Raw genomic sequence first — 18,603 nt, 5'->3', positions numbered from 1 at the left:
ATAAGCACCTCCACCAGTGTTTTGCTAGTCAGATACTCATTCCTTTGAAAGATGACCTGCAGCAGATCCCAACTTGGAGGAACTGTCATTGATTTTTTAAAAATAGCATGATCAAATACCAAGAGTAAGTACATCAGCCATATCCTAACACCACTTTCCTTGAAAGCTGCTGTGTGTTCCTATTTGATTGTACATTCCACCCCCACTAAACCCCAGCAGGGAGAGTTTTCCTTGAAAGCTAATTGTAATAGCTCATCTTAAAATACTGCATGAAATGTTTCTTGTGTAGGTAGGTGCTTTTGGAATCTAGTCACATGCATGGCAACTGTGAATATCACACATAATATTGTGACAATAATCCTAATGAAATCTCCTTATTGCCCAAAGTGTTTATTATTGTACATAGTCATGCTCAGAGAAGCACTCAAGGCTGACTTTGAGTTGTTTTCACCCTGCTGAGCCATGCAGGAGCCCCCAGGCCCTCACCAGGCAGTCTCCCCTCACACAGATGCTGTAAGCATCCTTGTAGGAGCAGCGGGTCCCGTCGTGCACCATCCTCTTCATGTACACCACATCCCCTGTCTCCTTGGATTCACAGTACAGGTGGCACCTCTCCTTGGCTGAAAAACAAAACAACCCAAATTGTGCACGTTCAGCCCCCAGTTTAGCTGCTGATGTTGTGAGCAGCTCTTTCAGTAGAGTTGGCTCTCCCTTCTTCCTTGCACACATCACAGAGCCCAACGTGGTGCCCATAAATCATTGATGCTCATCCCCTTGAAAAATTCTGTGATGTCTTGGAAAATGCTGAATCATAAAGCATTCATGTGTCACCATTTGGAGACAGGCTTAAAAATAACAGATCATTGACTTTGAGGGGGGGATCTATTTAATCCTTTGCAGATGATGCAATCTGGCAGAGCTCTCCTCAGTTGCATGACTACCTGTGAGAGATGCTGGTTTCTCCTGCACTGCACTTAAATGAAAAAAAGCCAAATTAATTTTCCCATTAAAAGCAGCTGTTTGACACTGAGTGAACCTGGCATCCAAAATTTCTTCAGAGACAGCTGGAACATAGCATTTCATCATAACCACAAAGTTAATTTTCCCTCATGGTTATACTTGTATTTATGATAATTTAAACCATTAAACAAGATGAGATGTCAAAAAGATTCAGACAAAAAACATTTTTTTACTCCTAACACATGCACCAACAGCCAGACAAGTGGTATTTTCTCTAATCTGTTCCAAAGAGCTAAGAACAAAAAATGAAGCTGAAAATGACTAGTCAGTGGCTGAATAAAGTTGTATTCCAGTAGTGTATTTCATTTTATCCATGTCTCTTGCTGTCCTCAGCCCCATAATAGGATTCACTATGCTTTCCTTGGCACTGCAGAGCAGATGGCCTTTCTGCTAGATGAAACAAATAGAGATTCTGCTATTTTAACATGATTAAAAGTTGGAGTGCTTTTCCCACCATTTAAAACAATAACAACCTTTCCATTGTAGCAGTTCAACTGAAATAAATCTTCACAGGCCCTTTGCATTCTTCCCCTGTACAGTTCCATGGCCTCTGCCCTCTTTTTATAAAGTCCTTGTTATTGCTGTTGGTGTCCTCAAGGCCACTGGGTATTGGTACATCAGAGACCTTTGCTATTGCTCCCAAACCATGCAGAGAAGCCATGCTGAAAATCCAGGGTCTAGTCTATTAAAACAGGTACGTTGTTTGTGCAAATTCTTAATAGGAGACTATTAAGATCATAATAACGACAGTCCTAATATATATATTAGAAACAATAAGCTGTGCACAGGATGGATGTGCACACAGCACCCCTGGGTATGCAGCCACCCCCACCCCACACACAGCACACATTCACTGCCTGTGATTAAATGAAAATGTCAGCAGGTCTCACTGGGTGCCAACAGCTCTGCACAAGGGCTTCATTTTAGAGATGGTTCTGCTCTCACTGCTCCATAGAACAGTAAATGTGTAAGTGCTGCTAAATTAGACCCTGCTATTGCAAAGAATTATATTCTTCCTGTGCTATTCACTGGTGCTGGGCACAGTAGAGGTGCAGGAGCGTGGATATGATGGTGTGTCTGTCCAGTCCCTGCTCTCTGAGTCCTTCTCATTTAACCCAGGCTGGGAGCTCATGGCCAGAGTCCCTCCCTGCTGCCCTGGCAGATGCACAGGGAGATGCAGCAGCCTGTGAGCTCAACAGGGTGAGGACCTGGGGGCTCAGAGGGCCTGGAACAGGAGACAACGGGGCATGGGATGCTCAAGGACACACTGGGGTGTACCCCAGCTCAGTGGCTTTTCTCTGACCACAGCATGAGGCTCTCCTCTCTGTTCCTCTGCCCTGCACAATGTGTCAGACACGTCCAGCTGAGCTGCCTGTGAAGTGTATGGATTTATGTCACTTCTGAGCCACAACTGCATTATCCTCACAAGTATGCCACTGATATGCCTTATCCTTACAAAAGGGAGTTTTGAATATATTAGAGTTCCAGCATAAGCTTGTCTCTGGCCTTATTTTCACACAAAAGCTGTTCCCTCTAATAACCCTGCCCAGGTAAATGTAACTCTCAAGGTGGCTGCAGTTATACCATAGTTATATTGGAAACCAGCAGTGCCCAGGGATCAGTGCTCAGACATCAATGAGCTGGTTTCTGACCCAGAAGCCATTGAATTTAATTGAAAAAAATCTGATTTGTTTCACTGGTCTTTGCAGCAGACTGCTCCAAAGGCTAAATCATAAGCAAAGGTCCTGCAGACCACAGCCTTCATCCCTCCACCCTGTGCCAGCAAAGCTATTTCATGAAATTAAGCTGTGAGGCTGTGTCTGTGCCTTTGAAAATCCCAGACTGACAAACTGACCAAGATGGCATGAAAAGAATGAGGGAACTCTGAGAACTATTTGGGAAGAAAGTCAGGCAAATTAATTGTAAGGAATTTGCTATTAATTTCTGGCAGAGGATCCTCTCACTGGAATGCAAAATGATTCACCCAAAGTGACCCTTCCCCTCCCAGCAAGGGCAGCTGGGCTGAGGATGGGGTGGGTGCTCAGAACCTGCCCCTTGCCAGGCCAACCCTGCCCTCAAGAATTTGCCATTCAAGTGAGGTGTTGGGGTTCAAAAACAGTGAGCAGCTCACACTGCTCATTCAACAAGCTGAGACTCATTGCCCTCTGCCTCTTTGTTTGCTAAAACATCTCAGAGTGTTTTCTGGCAAGAGCAGACACGGCCCAAAGCAACCAGCTGCACTTGCACTGACAGTTAAGCTGAGGCATTAACAGGAACAGGAACATTTTTGTTCTAGGAGGTGATCTCTGTCGACCTTGCTGGTCTGAGAGCCAGCACCCATCCAACCCAACAGCTGCCTCCAACAGTGCCAGCAGCGTTTGGAGGAAGACAGGAACAAACTGGAAACCTTTTTTTCAGAATATTCTCCCAGTTCCTCCTACACTGCAGCTTGGGAACTTCCAAAATCATGACTTGGTGTTTAATGGCTCTTAATGGACTGTAGAACTGTCAAGAATTTTTCAAAATAATTTCTAAAACTTTCTGGCATCAGCAGTCTTCTGTGGCAGTGAATTTCAAGATAATTAGATGCTTTGTATTAAGCCTTTCCTCTTATTTGTTTTAAATCTGCCACCTGATAATTTTATTTGATGTTCCCAGGCTCGTGTTATGAGAAACTAAATAATCATTCCACGTTCAGTCTCTCTGGGCCACTCCCAACTCTGTAACTCTATCTTTTTAATCTACATCCTTGCTTTTCCAGGGTGAAAAGTCCTGGTTTATTTAAACTCTCCTCACCCAGAAGTCATTATTTATGTTTGCTTTATTCTGGCTGGAGTTCAGCTGTGGGTGTTTTAGCAGCCTGGGCAGCAGTGAGATGATGGGCACAACCTGAGCTGCATTGGCTGAGCATTTAAAGTGCAGGCTCAATGTGCAAGTACATGGGGGCAGGTTGTGCTCTCCATCTGTCCCTTCCCGGTCACTGAACTGGTCTTTTCCTAAAGTTATTCCCAGCCTTTCTCTTCAGAGCCCACCATCCACACACACACCACTTTTTACCCCCACATCCATTACTGGCATTCATTAACACCAAACTTCCTTTGCCTTCTTGTGTCCCCTACTTTCACAAGGTCTCTCAGAGTGGGTCATCCTCCCATACAAAACTATTCCCTTTTATCTCATGGTGAATCCAAATAACAGCTGGCACTGGGGAACAGTGTCCAAAGTTATTTGAAAATCCAAGTGCATTTTACAAATTGAGTCACTCATACACTGATACTCACTGATCCCTCCAAACACCTCCTAACAGATTTGGGAGGCATGATTTCCTGGGAAGAAGTTTTACCCCTCCCTATATAATTTTTATTCATATTTGTAATTTGTATTTGAATTTAGCTTTCACAGGAGAGGGGCTGCTCACCATCAACATGTTCATAGGGCAGCCAGTGATGTTTGGTGTTCTGGTACTCAAAGTAGGGGTCCCACTGCCGGCACTGCTCCTCTCTGAAGTCCTCAAAGTCCTTGGGACACTCCTGGGTGTTGCACAGCTGGAATTCGTAGCTCGGCCCCACACATGTGCGGCCTCCGTTGGCAGGACTGAGACAGGCAGAGAAGCCCATGGTTAGTTTTGCTTTTATTTCATTAATGAAGTGTCTATTAAATATTTTGAGGAGCCATTTGTTTCCCAATCATGTCAGCAGGCAGTTGATGAAGCTAGGCCTGTATTTCTGACACGTAAAGTACGTATTTCCTTTCAATACCCACTGTCACTATTTAGCTGTTAAAAAGCAACTTCTGCAAGAAGAGGTTTAAACTACTTGATAAAGGCAAGAAAAGCCATTTTCTTGGTGTAGCCAGGAAAGGAAAGCACAGCAGAACTCATTCACATTCACCCCTAATGCAGCAGCAAAGGCAGAGCAGCCCAGCCCAGTGTGTGCCCCCAGGCAGATGTGCACCAGATCCCTGGCACATCTGGCAACGCAGAGCTCAGGACCTGTAGCTGGGTTTTCATCTTCTTCCAGAAAACACAGAAAATGTTTTAAATAGCATGTTAGGCTTTTCCTACATGCAAATAGCTTTTACAACTAAAGCTGTGCCCACAATTATAAAGGTCGCTTCTCTGTTGCCAAAGTTATAAAGGCTGAAAAGAGAACTGGCAAATGTTTTCTTAACAGAACAATTTCCATTGGAAAATGCTGCTTCATAAAACTCAATTAAAAAAAAAAAAAAAACAAATCAATGATAAGATGATTTTTAATACTAGCCAAGTTCAATTGCTTTATCAACAAACCAAGAAATTCAATGTTAAAAGTACTCTCTGTTTAATTTAATCCCAACAATTGTTTTAGTCCTTGCTGTTAAGATCTTGACATTTTATGATACCACACTAAGATAGCAATAATTACACATTTCCTATCATATTGATATACCAATCTTTATTAACTATACTTTACTTCCACTGTTACTGAAATTGAATCATTCTACATTATCTAGATGACCCATATGTAAGTTATTAAAGCCAGACAATTCAAAATTCCTAAAATTAACTTTGAGGAAAGTTCTGATCTCAGGACCTTTGTTCCAACTTGAATCAAACCAGTTTTAAAATATTTTAAGATCTTCTTGTTGAAATATCCTAAAAGGTGGATTAAAGAAAACTTTTTAAAAGGTTTTAAAAAAATCCAGTCAATCACTGCTATTATTTCATACTCACACTTTAAAAAGAGATATATAGGACCATAAACTTTTACTTATGCTTTACATAGTACTGTATTAGTCCTTGTAACTGCATAACCAGTTTAATGGATGGATAAACTGAGAAATAAAGATGATTCATGACTTGCTAAGGGCCAAAAGTAGAATTTCTGACAACGTATGCTACGGGTCAGCTTTAACAAACACCACTCAGCATCCTTTCCTGCACTGCTGTCCTGGCCATGCCCTGAGGATCCCTGTGCCCACCATTGGAGCCCCCCACCATGGGGTGTCACTTACTGTGGGTTGTCACACTGCCGGGTCCTGTACTTCACCCCGGTGCCACACGTGCGGGAGCAAGAGCCAAACTTGCTCCAAGCCCCCCAGTGCCCATCCTGTTTCAGGATGTCTGGTGTGAGCCAGATGCAGTGACCTTTAAAGCAGTGCTGAAAGAGAGAATCGGATGTCAGAATGATTAGATTATTAACTTACATCTGATGAGAAGCTGTTGTACCACACATTTTAATTTTCAGCGCAAGTTCTGGATTTTTTTCACCTCTCCAGAAGAAAGTAGAGGGACTTGCTGTCAGATTGTGCCCATGATCCCAAACTCACTCAGATTTTGCAACCTTACATGTCAGTATGCACATGTATGCACGCAGGTTTCAAGTCTACCAAGTCTGTTAAACTGTTGTCAGTGTTACATTTCCTCATCACCTGTCTGCAGCAGGGATATCATTTAAGGGAAATGGCAGAATCCCAAATCTAACAGTAACATCCTGCCTCTACTACTGCCTGCAGCCTCTTCAAGCAGCACTGTCAGGAGCTGTGGCCACAGCACCATCCTGCCCAGCCACTCCCAAATCCACACACATATTCCTATTACATATGCAATGAGCAAAGTGTCAAGGAATTAAAGCAAGCTCACATTGTAGACTATTAATGCTTTTAATTAATGCTATTAATTAAAAGCTTTTGCAGTGTCTCCCTGGAGATCTCATGGTAAACCTGACCAAAAAACCAGGAGGCATTCCTTAGGGACAGCCCTGAGCAGTCCTGCAGCTGCACAGTTCATCACACCCTACCACACTTTCTCCTTTCTTTTACCTGGTTTTTAATACAGTCATTCCACTGCAGTTGAAACACAAAATTTGCTACATTCCCCAAACTATTAAGGGATTTATTTTATTTCTTTAAAAGGCTTCATAACTCCAGTACTGATCATCTCTACTGTCATCTCCTGTTAAAGAAACCTGTCAATGCCTTTCCACCAATTTCTCCAGGCCCTAATCATGGAATTTTTTTCTCAGCTGAAGTCACAAAGAATTCTTCTCAAGGATCACAAGATTCTGGCCCCTTTCAGTACTATTTCTGCTTTCATAAAAGTCTACTGATGAAGTGTGGGTGCTGGAAAATATATTCCAGCAAACAAACGACTTTGCATGAGGCTGTCACAGTTTGCCTGCGTTAACTGTTACTGCTGGGATGAGAGCTCTGGCTCAGGAGCACAGATGGCTGCAACAACAAGTGAAATCAGTCACTTACTTTCCTTAACATTCAAGTCAACAACAACATTTTACACAGCTTAACAAGCCCTGGAACGCAGGAATTTGGCAGGCTGCACAAGACAAGCATATGGCTAAATGCATGCTGCCAGCAAAAACAAAATCAGAAGATATATAACAGGAGAGTGTTCTTGAGCAGAGAGTGATTAGTGATCTGGAAGGCAAATCTAAAAGTGAAGGATAATCATTAATAATGCTGAATTTCAAGAGGGAATCATTAGAATGGTGACAAGGCACAGCTTACTGGTTCACTAATCTGCTCAGTGACTGGCCTATATTCATGCAATTTATTTTGGGGCTGATTTGGTTGGACAAGGAGTAGAAGAGAGAGTAGAAATTAGGTTTCAACTATTTTTTTTCTTTCCCATGACTTCAGATATTCAAAGTCAAAACCTATTGAAATAGATGAGTTACCACAAAGCCAATTACACCAGTCCTGCTCCAGAGCTGTAATGGGCAGATTTTTCTTAGATGTTTGACAGAACAAGAGATAATTCAGCAAAGCATGAAAGAAATGCAAAATGCTAATATGTCCTTTGCTTTTTTTGATTTAGAAGCTCAGGGCTGTACCCTTCAGGGACTGTTTACTTATGGCTTTAGAGAGGTTTGTTTGAACAAACAGTTTGAGTCGTGGGGCCCTGTGCTGCCAGGGGACCATTCAGTGATGTGGGGGAAGCTGGCAGCGTCTCAGCTTGTCAATAGACATTTCAGCTGGGCTTGCAAGCAGATGTGAAGTGACAGCTCCTGATCTGTGCTTGCTCACACACCCTTTTATCAGGCTGCTGCATCTCTCAGGTGTAAGTTCCACAGCAGTGACCAAATCCATTTCAGGAGCCATTTAGCCTATGTTCATTGTGTGATCATCCAGAATCCAGTGCTTGGACTCATGGAGGAGAGGGAGAGACGTGTGATGACACTGTGCTTCCAGCAGGATGTAGGTTTGCAACAACCTCTAATAAACCCCCTCTCTGACATTGAGACTGGTCCCTCAACTGGAAGGCAAACATGGAATTATGTTATTGACTTTGCTGTGTAAAGAGAAGAGCAGCACTGATTTTCAGTGCAGAAGCTGGTCAGATGCTGATTGTTGGGAATTTGAGGCAGAGCTATTAGGAGAGAAGCATTTGTGTAAAATGAGTCATGCCCAACTCTGCCTTTTTTTTTGTGGATTAAAAGAAAGAAGCCTACAGAAAACAAAATGATTCACTAATGAATCTTACTCTGTGCAGATCCGTGCAAGAAAATGCATGAGAAGGTAAAACCAGAGACAGAGCAATCTCCAGTGTAATAAAGGAAGTTAAAGCCAACCCTTCCTATTGCTACTACATTAACTACATAATGAGGTGGAAAAGAGCCAATTTCAAGCACTATTCCCTTTGCAAACAGAGGGTTTCACTTAAAGAATGAAGCATATTAAAGCAATTTTCTTTTTTAAATGAGAAAAAAATGGGTAAATGCAAATCGTTTTCTTAGTTGAAGATGACTTCTTGCAGTCTCGCCTATTTTTCTGGCAAACAGGGCAGTCCAAAACAAGTGCAATTTCCAGGAGAGAGAGCTTAAATTTCCTGCAGTAAAACATTCCACTGCTGTTTTCAGCAGTTCTTTGAAACAACTGCTGTGGATGCCAAAAAAAGAGCCAGTGTGTTCCTGTGGGCTTAACACATCTGCAAGTCAATTTTCCAAGAAAAGACTTGAAGATCTTCTGTGGGTATCTGTAACTATTTTATAGTGGGCACCTCTCTGATCTCACTTGATGCTCCAGTATCTACCAAGTAACCCCTCATACTGCAGCAAGGCTGGGGTGCTCAGTTCTCCTCACTGTCCTGGGGTCCCATCAGGAGGGGGTTACTGATTTATTTGCATTCCCCATCACACGCAGCCTGGCTCGCTCTGCTCCATCTGTTTGAAATAATTGGTTGCAAGGGATGAACTGAAAGTTCCAACATTGAGGACTACTCTGAGGCAGTAAAAGTTTCTTCAGTGGAGAAGCAAGTGTTCTCCATTCCTGTGGTGACTAACACAGCACACACTCACCCATCTGTCTCCTGTCTCCAAGAGAAGCTGAGGTCAGCTTTCTCAGTGGGAAATTAACTGCATTGCTTTGAGTACACATTAGTGTTTTCAGAACCCTCTTTTCTTGGTCCATCTTTCTTCTCAAAACTATCTATTTATTTCAATATTTAACCATTCCCTTCCTTTCCTGACACAATAAAAGATCATTCCAAGTTTTACTCAGATCATCTCATTAGCACAGTGCAAGCAAAGAGAAGACCTGCTAGGCTTGTGCTGGATCCTTGGCACAGAAGCCAAACCCAAGAGCAACATCAGCTTGGTTGGCAGGGGCAGCTACCAGGCTCTTAACCTCTCTCCAAGGAAAGAAAAAAAAGGAGGCTCAGGTGCTGCAAACCTTGATGTTAGTCACTGCAGCAAGCAGATGGACTCAAACATGTGATCTCCCTGCGTGACTGACTCTGGGTTTTATTTCTACCCTGTGGAGAGCAGTTAGCTACTTCAGCCGACATAAATGTCTCCCCAGAAGAGTAATATTTTTAAAAAATAGAATAACAAAAACTGATGATAGATTTCTGAACTTTGCCTGGATTCAGAAGCCTGAGGCTAATGTTAGAGCTGACAGAATTGTATACAAGTAAATAAATTGTCAGCTGACAGCATATGTTTTCTTTCAATCTACAGAATGCTGGGCAGAGTTAAGCTTTGCACAGTTATATCTTGTCTGCATGGTTTACTACAGCAATTTATGGAGTGTCTGTGACTCTGAACCTCCATGTGCTTAACTTTACACGCTGGAGTTATTTTGTGGAAGGTAATGTGACCATAGCAAGGGGCTGCATCACCAAAGCCTCACAAAACTGATAGAAACTTCCCTCTTGTTGTTGAAAACTCTATCTGGTTTTAAATAATACACTGGGAGCAGTATAAATTATTCTATTTCCTTTAGGATTCTGCCAAAATAGTAGTTTTCTGACTGGGAAGGTCCAGGAGAATATGTTATTTTTTTATCTTTAAACTCAGCAAATATTAGTTTGCTGCCAATTAACATAATAGTTGCTCAGCATCTCCACTTGCACAAGAAGACATATTAAGAAGTTTTCAAAATGGCAGAACCTCACTCTTTTGGCAACTTAGTTCATATGATCACAGGCACAGAAAAGCTTACAAACATTTACATAAATATATATGTATTTACATAAGTATATGTGTATTTATATATATATATATATATATATATATAACATTATCTGTACACATACATAGACATGTATAGACAGCATTAGAAACTCTCATCTTCCCTTTCAAAGGGTTGGTGTCTGGGACATGCAGGACACAGTCTGGGTGGGCAGACACACGTCCCTTCCTGTTCTGCCTGCCAAAATATGCTCCAGATTTCACATCTCCCACGTGGCTTGCCCCTTGACCATCAGTTGGGAAGGAGGCAGCTGGACTGGATTCTCCTCCATGGCATCTTGCTGGATTTGGGATCAGTTTTCAGTTATATGAACACCAGCCCTAGGTGAGAACATCCACGCACCGCCTCCCCAGCACCACTTTCATTCCTGGCATCCCGTCCCCTCAGCTGCAGCAAAGCCAGGATGTTTCTGTGACACATCAGCAGAGTTGTGATTGGTTTTGAGCTTAAAATAGGCCCTGGGAATTAGTGGTATGAAATCATGAAAACTGCAAGTCTCTAAAGTGGGAAACAAATGAATCTTTCTCAATCAACATCTTTAATTGCTTATGTTTCTGTACTTTTCTTTTCTGGCATGATTCCAAAGAAAATAGGTGATTATGTTTGAAATTATTTTCCATTTTTCTCAAGTGCTGATGAGTTATCCTGGGAGATGTACCTGAAGGGAAGCTGCCCCACAGCAACTGAGTCCCAGCTTTGGGCAATAAATGCATTTTACAGCCCCATGCATTCAGGCAGGAGCCTCTGGTATTGCCCCAGTTGGTGAAGAGAGTGAACAGGGGAAGGCAAAATCAAGTGCAGAGATGAAAAGGAAAGGAACAGATGTAAAAGCATTGATCTGATGTACCTGTATTAAAAACATCAACATCTAATAAATACACTGGTCAAATGCTGAGCTCAGACACATAAAGTCAGCTATATAACCTCCAGAACTCATACTATTTTAAAAAACCCACACCATTTAGTTCAGACTGCTGAGCTTTATCTAATAAAATGGTTTTCATTTTACATCATTTTCTCAGGTTCTTCTGGAAGGTGGCAGCAAGTTTATTTATCAAAAAACTGGGACAGCTCCCTTGAGAATAAAACAGAGTCCTATCATCTACTTCAGAATGTGCACATACTCTCTTGCATCTCTGCAGAGCTCAAAAGCCTGGCTGTCTGCACAGCTTGCTGAAGCCTTGGATCCCAAGTTCCAGTCCAAAGAAAATTTTTACAGCTGAGTTGCATAATATCCTGACAAACTGTTTATAATGGAAGCACTGACAGATCCTTAACTGTAGGGTTACAAATTCCTTTTTTCTCCTCATTTCTGTTCAAGTACTAATATGAATGAAGAGTGCAGGGAAGAGGGTGATGCAACAAAATGGAATATAACTTCTTTTTTTTTTCAGTTGGGAGTCATGAATATTTTTAATATAAAAATCAAAATAGAGAAAAGTGCATCCAAATAAATTGTCTAAAATTTTGGATTGTAATCTAGTTTTTTTTTAAAAAAAATTTAATCAGAAACAAAGCTTTTGTAACAGGAATAATTTAAAGAAGAGAAAACCAGAAGGGAGTGGTTTGAATAGAGCGTGACTTGCTGGGGAATTAATTTAACATCACTTTTTCATAAAAAAGACTTTTCAAGCCATAACAGCAGCTGCTAATATGGTTCATTTATCGCATCAATGATGTCATACACTGGTTGTAAAAAAACCTTTCCAAGTAGCGACATCTTCCTCTCCCCCTCAGTCACTGCATCCAAAGCCCAGGGAAGCCAGATTTTTTTCATCAGACTTCAAAGGATTTGGAGCTCAGACCCAGAGTGAGCAGAGTGTGATCTCCAGGGAGGAGAACCAGGAGTGGCTCCAGCGCGGTGGCTGCGTGGCCGGAGCTCTCTGAGCCTTTGCCACCCCACACATCCCTGCACTGCTCCTCGTGCCTCCCTGGGCTCTCATCAAACCTGCACATCCACCTCCACAGACCTGCCCTTCTCTGCTCACAGCCCCTCTGGGCTGCCGTGTGGGTTCTCTCTAGCCGGCACTCAGCTCCCACATCCATCCCTTCCCTCCGGGAAGCTCCAGGGCCGTGGCTTGGATGTTTCTCCAGCTCCCACTGCTCTCTGTATGAGGGAGGCCAGGCAGCACCATGGCAACATTGCTGGTCCAAGCAAACACCCTGACCTCAAAAGAGTCATAGGAGAGAGGAAATTTCCCCATTTTGGCTTTGCCACAGAGACTTGTGTGGGGCAGATCCTGCCATGACCTGCCTGAGGATGGGGTTTAATGGTCACAGAGCGGCCAAGCAGGACACACCAGCCCTCACCCCATGTCCTCCCCTCACACTGCTCAGAATCACAGAATATTCTGAGTTGGATGGGACCCACAAGGATAGCAAGTCCAGCTCTTGAGTCAATGGCCCCTACAGGGACCAAACCCATGTGCTATTCACACCAAGCTCCAACCAGCTGAGCTAATTCTCAGCACATCACTTGCCCTCAGGAGTTTGCCCCACATCTTAGCAAACCTCAGGTCCTCCAGACAGGGTCTCCTCTTTCTCCTCTTGATTTTGAGGGGAACATCCCCAGCTGCACACAAACACACATGAACACACACAGGTGTGTGGGTGCACAGCTCTCACCTTCCCTGGTGCACACATGGTCCCGTCCAGCGGAGGCCCTTTCTTGGTTTTGCAGAAGTAGGGGTTCTCGGGGTGGCTGCACCACAGCTGCTTGCAGGGATCAAATGTACGGAACTGGAACACACAAAACAAAATCAGAGTGGATGGTGTTTGAGAGAGCTCCCACTGGAAACTGCAACAGGAGCTGCAGATGGGGGGGTTCCTTTTCCTTCCTTTAAAATTCCAGCTGTTGGTGCTGATCCCTGAGGAGCACTGTGATGTCTGTGGATTGAATATTTGAGCATACAGAATCATGACTCTGAGGTGAGATCCCATCTGCATGAGATGGAATAAAGTCAAACAAAAATAGTTTTACACAAATGACCAACCAGTTTGCTCAGGCAGTGAGACACACACTGCCTTTTCTTACAGCTTCTCCAAATGGGGCTGCTTCCTTTGGCAAACAAAGCAAAAAATCCTTGTGCACCCATGGGAGATGGAAATGAGCTGCTCAGACTTCAGCTCAGCTGTTGTAATCCCCTTCTTAGGGGGATGGAAATTTGAGATGAGGTCCCCAATCCAAAGAATAAATCAGCATTTTACCTACAATGCAAAGGCTTCTGTAGGATAGGATGGGAAGCACCCACCACAAAACATACTAAGTCATGATGTCTGGACATGCTTTTGGCTATTCTGAACAAAGAAAAATAGAAAGCCTCCATCTCTCAGGCTCTGCAGGATGGCTGTAAGAAAAGATTCTCTTTGGCTGGGACATTCTTCCAAGGCAGCTTCAGAGGGAATTTAGTAAAGACACAACACTACAGCTCATGCTGTAAAGGTCCTCATCCATTATCTAGGGACACTGCTCGGCTCATATATTCCTGCAGATGGGAATGAAAGCAGAAATGTTACGTGTCAGCAGCTGCCAGCAGCTGAAAACATCTCTTTCCATTTAATATTTAGTTCTACTTGAGGGGCTGGAGGTGGGAGACACAGCCGTGCTGCAGAAGACTTTATTTTCTGAGGCCAGTCCGCTGAGAATAGCAATAAACTTGCCTTGCTTTAAACTTAGACTTTGCCTCTTATTTTCCTCATACACAAGAGCCAGCCGTGTCACAAGAGCCCTTACAAGTTGCTTTACTCGCTGTGATGCCTATTTTCTCTTGCAAGGTATCAAAATACATCACACTTTCCATAAAATTGGATCATGAAAGCATGCTGCCCTGTGCTAGCACTACGAGATGTGGCAGCAAATCCATCTCCTTCACATCCGGGTGGGAGTTTTGTAGCAAAATAACCAGCTGCCAGCAAGAGGAGGCTCAATAACACAGCAAGTTTGTTTGCTTGACAACTACAGATATTTATGAAACTGCAAAATAATTACTTCTGTAACTCCAGTTAGAAAAAGACAAAAAATAAGATATATTTAGAATAACATATATGTCAACATCCAGTTGTTAATCCTTGCTTACAGATAAGAAGGCACAGCATCTTTCCCTGTGGGCTTCACTACACTGTCCCTTTTAAGGACATTTCAGAGACACTTAGAGCACTCCTGGATGAGAAACAGCAGCAGCTAAAGTTAAGTACTCACAGCTGTGCACATCATGTATCCCAGCCCGAAGTCAAAGCGGCACTGCTCATTCATGGAGTAGTGAATCCCTGGCAGCTGTGGAAGGGAGGGCCAGTCGTGTTCGAAGGGATCATCCCGCAGACAATCGTAGGAGCTGCAACAGGCAACAATTACAGGAACAGATGGGGCTGTGAGGCTTGCACAGTGTTTGTGGTTTCGTTGCCTTTTTGTTCCAAACAAAATAGAGCCTGCAATTTCTCAGATCCTGATCCTGAAGAGCAGCTAATATCACAATTATGGTCACATTCACTTTAGCATGTCATATCTACCTTCAATGGATTCTACACATCTTTTTTTGAAGCCCTTCCATTGTAATTTCCATTTAGCTTGCAGGTAAATTCCTATCCGTCTCCAGGCCCCTTATGTGAAAAGAATCAAAGGAAGAATCCACATGAGACCAGGAAGAAAAGAAAGTTTAATTAATTTTCCATTTGCGGAATTTCTTGCTGCCTGCAGCTGTCTCTCAAATGAGGTTTCAAAAGCAGAGGCCAGGGTAACCAGCCCAGAATACCACTGAGCTTACAGCTTCCCTGTGTCCTCACTGAGAAGCAGTGACTCATTTACAGACTTCAGTAGGGTTTGTTCCCTCTCTCTGCTTCTCCTCATCACTCCCAACTCCATCCATAGTTTAAAATGAGTTTTCTTTCTGTGTGATCAATGTGGAAGTTTCTCCTCTGCTCCTAAAGAGGACAGAATTACATCTGACCAAGTCATGCCAGCTCAAGGACTGATGCCAATCCCACCAAATGGTTAATGCAGTGTAAGAACTGATTGATTCACAACACCAACCCAGTCCACAGGATCTCTGAAATGTCTCCCAGTTATTTAACAGACATGAGGACACCATACACAAGCCTATCCTGGCAATCATTAAGGTTGTCTTGAAGTTACCAATAGCTGAAAGCAGAATTTTGAGGTTAGATTTACTTCAAAGCAAACCATCATTTTGCTTTGTTATAAGACATTTTATAAATAGTTGTATTTAAAAGAACATAAAGCAGCCCTCTAGGCCAGATGATTTTTATTTAATGGCTTAAGCTCTGGAGGATCTTGCTAATTGAAACAATCACACTTCCCTCACAATGTTTTTATTCTTTATTGCCACGCCTAAGATATCTACAATAATAAAAATACTGGCAAAAAGACTGACTCATGTTTACTTCATGTATTTTGCTGTACTTTTTCCCTACTCATTTTCAGCTTTTTCTGGTTATGGTGGTAGCTTTCCCATATTTTTTGTAAAACTTGCACATAATAAAGGGAGGGTTTTTTTCTGTAAGGAGCAAAAAAAAAAGTCATAAACAACAGAATTTGTCAGGGAACTCTACACAGATCTAATGCCTGAAGTGCCGAAAAGGAAGGCAAGGGGCATGGATGAAGCTGTTTAAACAGCTTTTGCATTTAAGGTACTGAAAGAAAAATTAACAACTGAAGACCTGATTCTGGAACCATGTATGCTCTTCAGATATCTACTAAAGTCAAGAAAAGCCCTGAGCACTTGAAGGGCAGATTTTCCTCTCTAGGCAGCACCATCTTGTCACTGACAAGTATCATAAGCAACAAATGGCAAGACAGACACGACACTGCTGGGTAGCCAAGGCAGAGCTCAGCTAGAGATTAGAGTAGGGAGGGAGGAAAGTTTGCAATGAGATTCATAACAGGGCCTTCCATCACCCCTGAGAGGACAGCAAATACACCCTCAATGTCCAGAAAACAAACAGACATAAATGAAATGAGAATAATTTAGAATGGGTTGATATTGTATTTGCGGGGTGCCCCAATGAAGGAAGGAATGATGAATCTGACTCCATGCTCTCAGAAGGCTAATTTATTACTTTATGATACTATGTTATAATAAAGAATATTATACTATACTAAGGAATACAGAAAGGATACTTACAGAAGGCTAAAATGATAATAATGAAACCTCATGACTGTCTCCAGAGTCCCAACAGAGCTTGGCACTGATTGGATAATGAGTGAAAACAACCCACATCAAAAACCAATAAAACAGTCATCTGCGGGTAAACAATCTCCAAACACATTCCAAAGGAGCAAAACACAGGAGAATCAAATGAGATAAGAATTGTATCTCTTTTCTCTGAAGCTTCTCAGCTTCCCAGAAGAAAAATCCTGAGTGAAGGGAGTTTTCAGAAAATGTGAATCTGACAGGCTGCCATCAAAGTGAAGGCGAGAGGCAGAAGCGTTCCCTCAAGGAGGGCCGGGGCTGCCCAGTGGTACTCACTGGAGGGAGCGGTACTCACTAGAGGTAACAGTACTCACTGGAGGCAGTGTTACTCACTGGGGGTAGCGGTACTCACTGGGGGATAGCAGTACTCACTGGAGGGAGCAGCACTCACTGGGGGATAGCAGTACTCACTGGAGGGAGCAGTACTCACTGGGGGTAGCAGTACTCACTGTAGGCAGTGTAACTCACTGCAGGTAGTGTCACTCACTGGAGGCAGTGTTACTCACTGGAGGTAGTAGTACTCACTGGAGGCAGTGTTACTCACTGGAGGCAGCGCTACCCACTGTAGGCAGTGTTACTCACTGGAGGTAGCAGTACTCGCTGTAGGCAGTGTTACTCACTGGAGGTAGCGGTTCAGCTCCTGCTGGCTGCAGCGGGACCAGTGGAAGCGGTGGAAGGCTGCCTGCACCAGGGGGGCCATGATGCTGCCCAGCCGGACCTCGTCCCCACAGCGGTTCCCTTGGCCGTCGTGCTCCATTCCTAAACTGCCCCCAACAGAGACACAGAGGTGATGTTGTGGGTGGGCTCTGAGTGCTGTCCCTCCCCATGTCACCAGGGCTTGGTGCCAGCAAGGTTCTGAACTCCCACTGCCCTTGTTCACATGAGCAAAGTCATGGGGAATAAGGGTGAGGATGGAGCTAGAGCTGATCCAGAGTAACTCCCACATGGAAGGATTGACCCTGGCGAGTACCTTCATGTCATCAGCCTAATCCACTTTCAAAAAAAACCTAAAAATGCCTTTTGTGGGCTTTGTGCACACACACATTTGTGAATTACTACAGCTAAATGTGAATCCATTTCTGAATTACTGAGCCTGCCCACCCTCCAGGAATTCTAACAGAAACGTTCACAGGCTCTAATCTGGAGCTATTCAGGGCTTTATATAACTCTTCTAAAAAAATCACACCTTAGCTTGATTCAAAGTATTTTGCAACTGCAGACAATTGTTTTGCATGGAAATAAAGAAAGGCAGCACACAGAAAGCTAGTTCAGACAAGCTGCTGCTGTTGCCCAGGAGCAATCCCACATTGTTTAAATGTGAAACAGCCTGGAAAGCGGTGGATGCTCTCTAGAAAATTACCCCAAATTACAGATGGTTTAAAATTTCTTTTTGGATTTATTATTAATATATTTGATCCTTTCCTTTGTTAGAATCTTATACTGTATTTTTAATAAGCACTATTGGACTAATGTGGGCAATATATGTCCATAGTTAAACCAAATCAACACATTGGGGCTGAATATGACTTGAGGGATTACAAACTTTCTGCAGTCTCTTTTAAAGTCCATGCTGTGTTCTTTTCATTCCTAATTCAAAAATTCTGGAATCGAATACTATCTGAGTCTCAAATAGGTGTCTCTGTCTAACTAAGAGATATGTTTATGGTGATTTCAATAAATTTTGGCACTTCATTGTTTAAAAAAAGAGAAAGGGCCTGCAGGCTTTCTCAGGAAAAACAGAATAGATGGAAACTGTTCAGAAAAAGCCTTCTGGTACCTGTTATTCTACCAAAGAGAAAATGGGAAATCAGTGGGAGTTCTCTGGAGGGAGAACAGAGAAACTAAAAAGATCTGGGAAAAGCCAAAGCTCTGACAACTGCTGCTCAGGCATCGGTTCAAATCACGTCAACAG

The 18,603-nt window shown here is 43.0% G+C and overlaps 1 protein-coding gene across 1 annotated transcript in view; it reads right to left on the bottom strand.

Moving 5' to 3' along the window:
- Positions 1-18,603, bottom strand: part of ADAMTS2 (ADAM metallopeptidase with thrombospondin type 1 motif 2) — a 170,998-nt gene that overhangs the window by 14,931 nt on the left and 137,464 nt on the right. Inside the window, exons 8-13 of the mRNA XM_074552498.1 lie at positions 17,312-17,455; positions 14,684-14,816; positions 13,111-13,224; positions 6,013-6,158; positions 4,439-4,614; positions 487-620 (exon numbers count right to left, since the gene is read on the bottom strand). Coding sequence (XP_074408599.1) covers positions 487-620; positions 4,439-4,614; positions 6,013-6,158; positions 13,111-13,224; positions 14,684-14,816; positions 17,312-17,455 — 847 coding nt within the window. The remainder of the gene's footprint in view (positions 1-486; positions 621-4,438; positions 4,615-6,012; positions 6,159-13,110; positions 13,225-14,683; positions 14,817-17,311; positions 17,456-18,603) is intronic.

The sequence above is a fragment of the Zonotrichia albicollis genome, chromosome 15 (assembly GCF_047830755.1).
Source record: "Zonotrichia albicollis isolate bZonAlb1 chromosome 15, bZonAlb1.hap1, whole genome shotgun sequence".
In the NCBI taxonomy this organism is placed as follows: Eukaryota; Metazoa; Chordata; class Aves; order Passeriformes; family Passerellidae; genus Zonotrichia; species Zonotrichia albicollis.
This window is presented reverse-complemented; position numbering and strand designations above follow the sequence as displayed.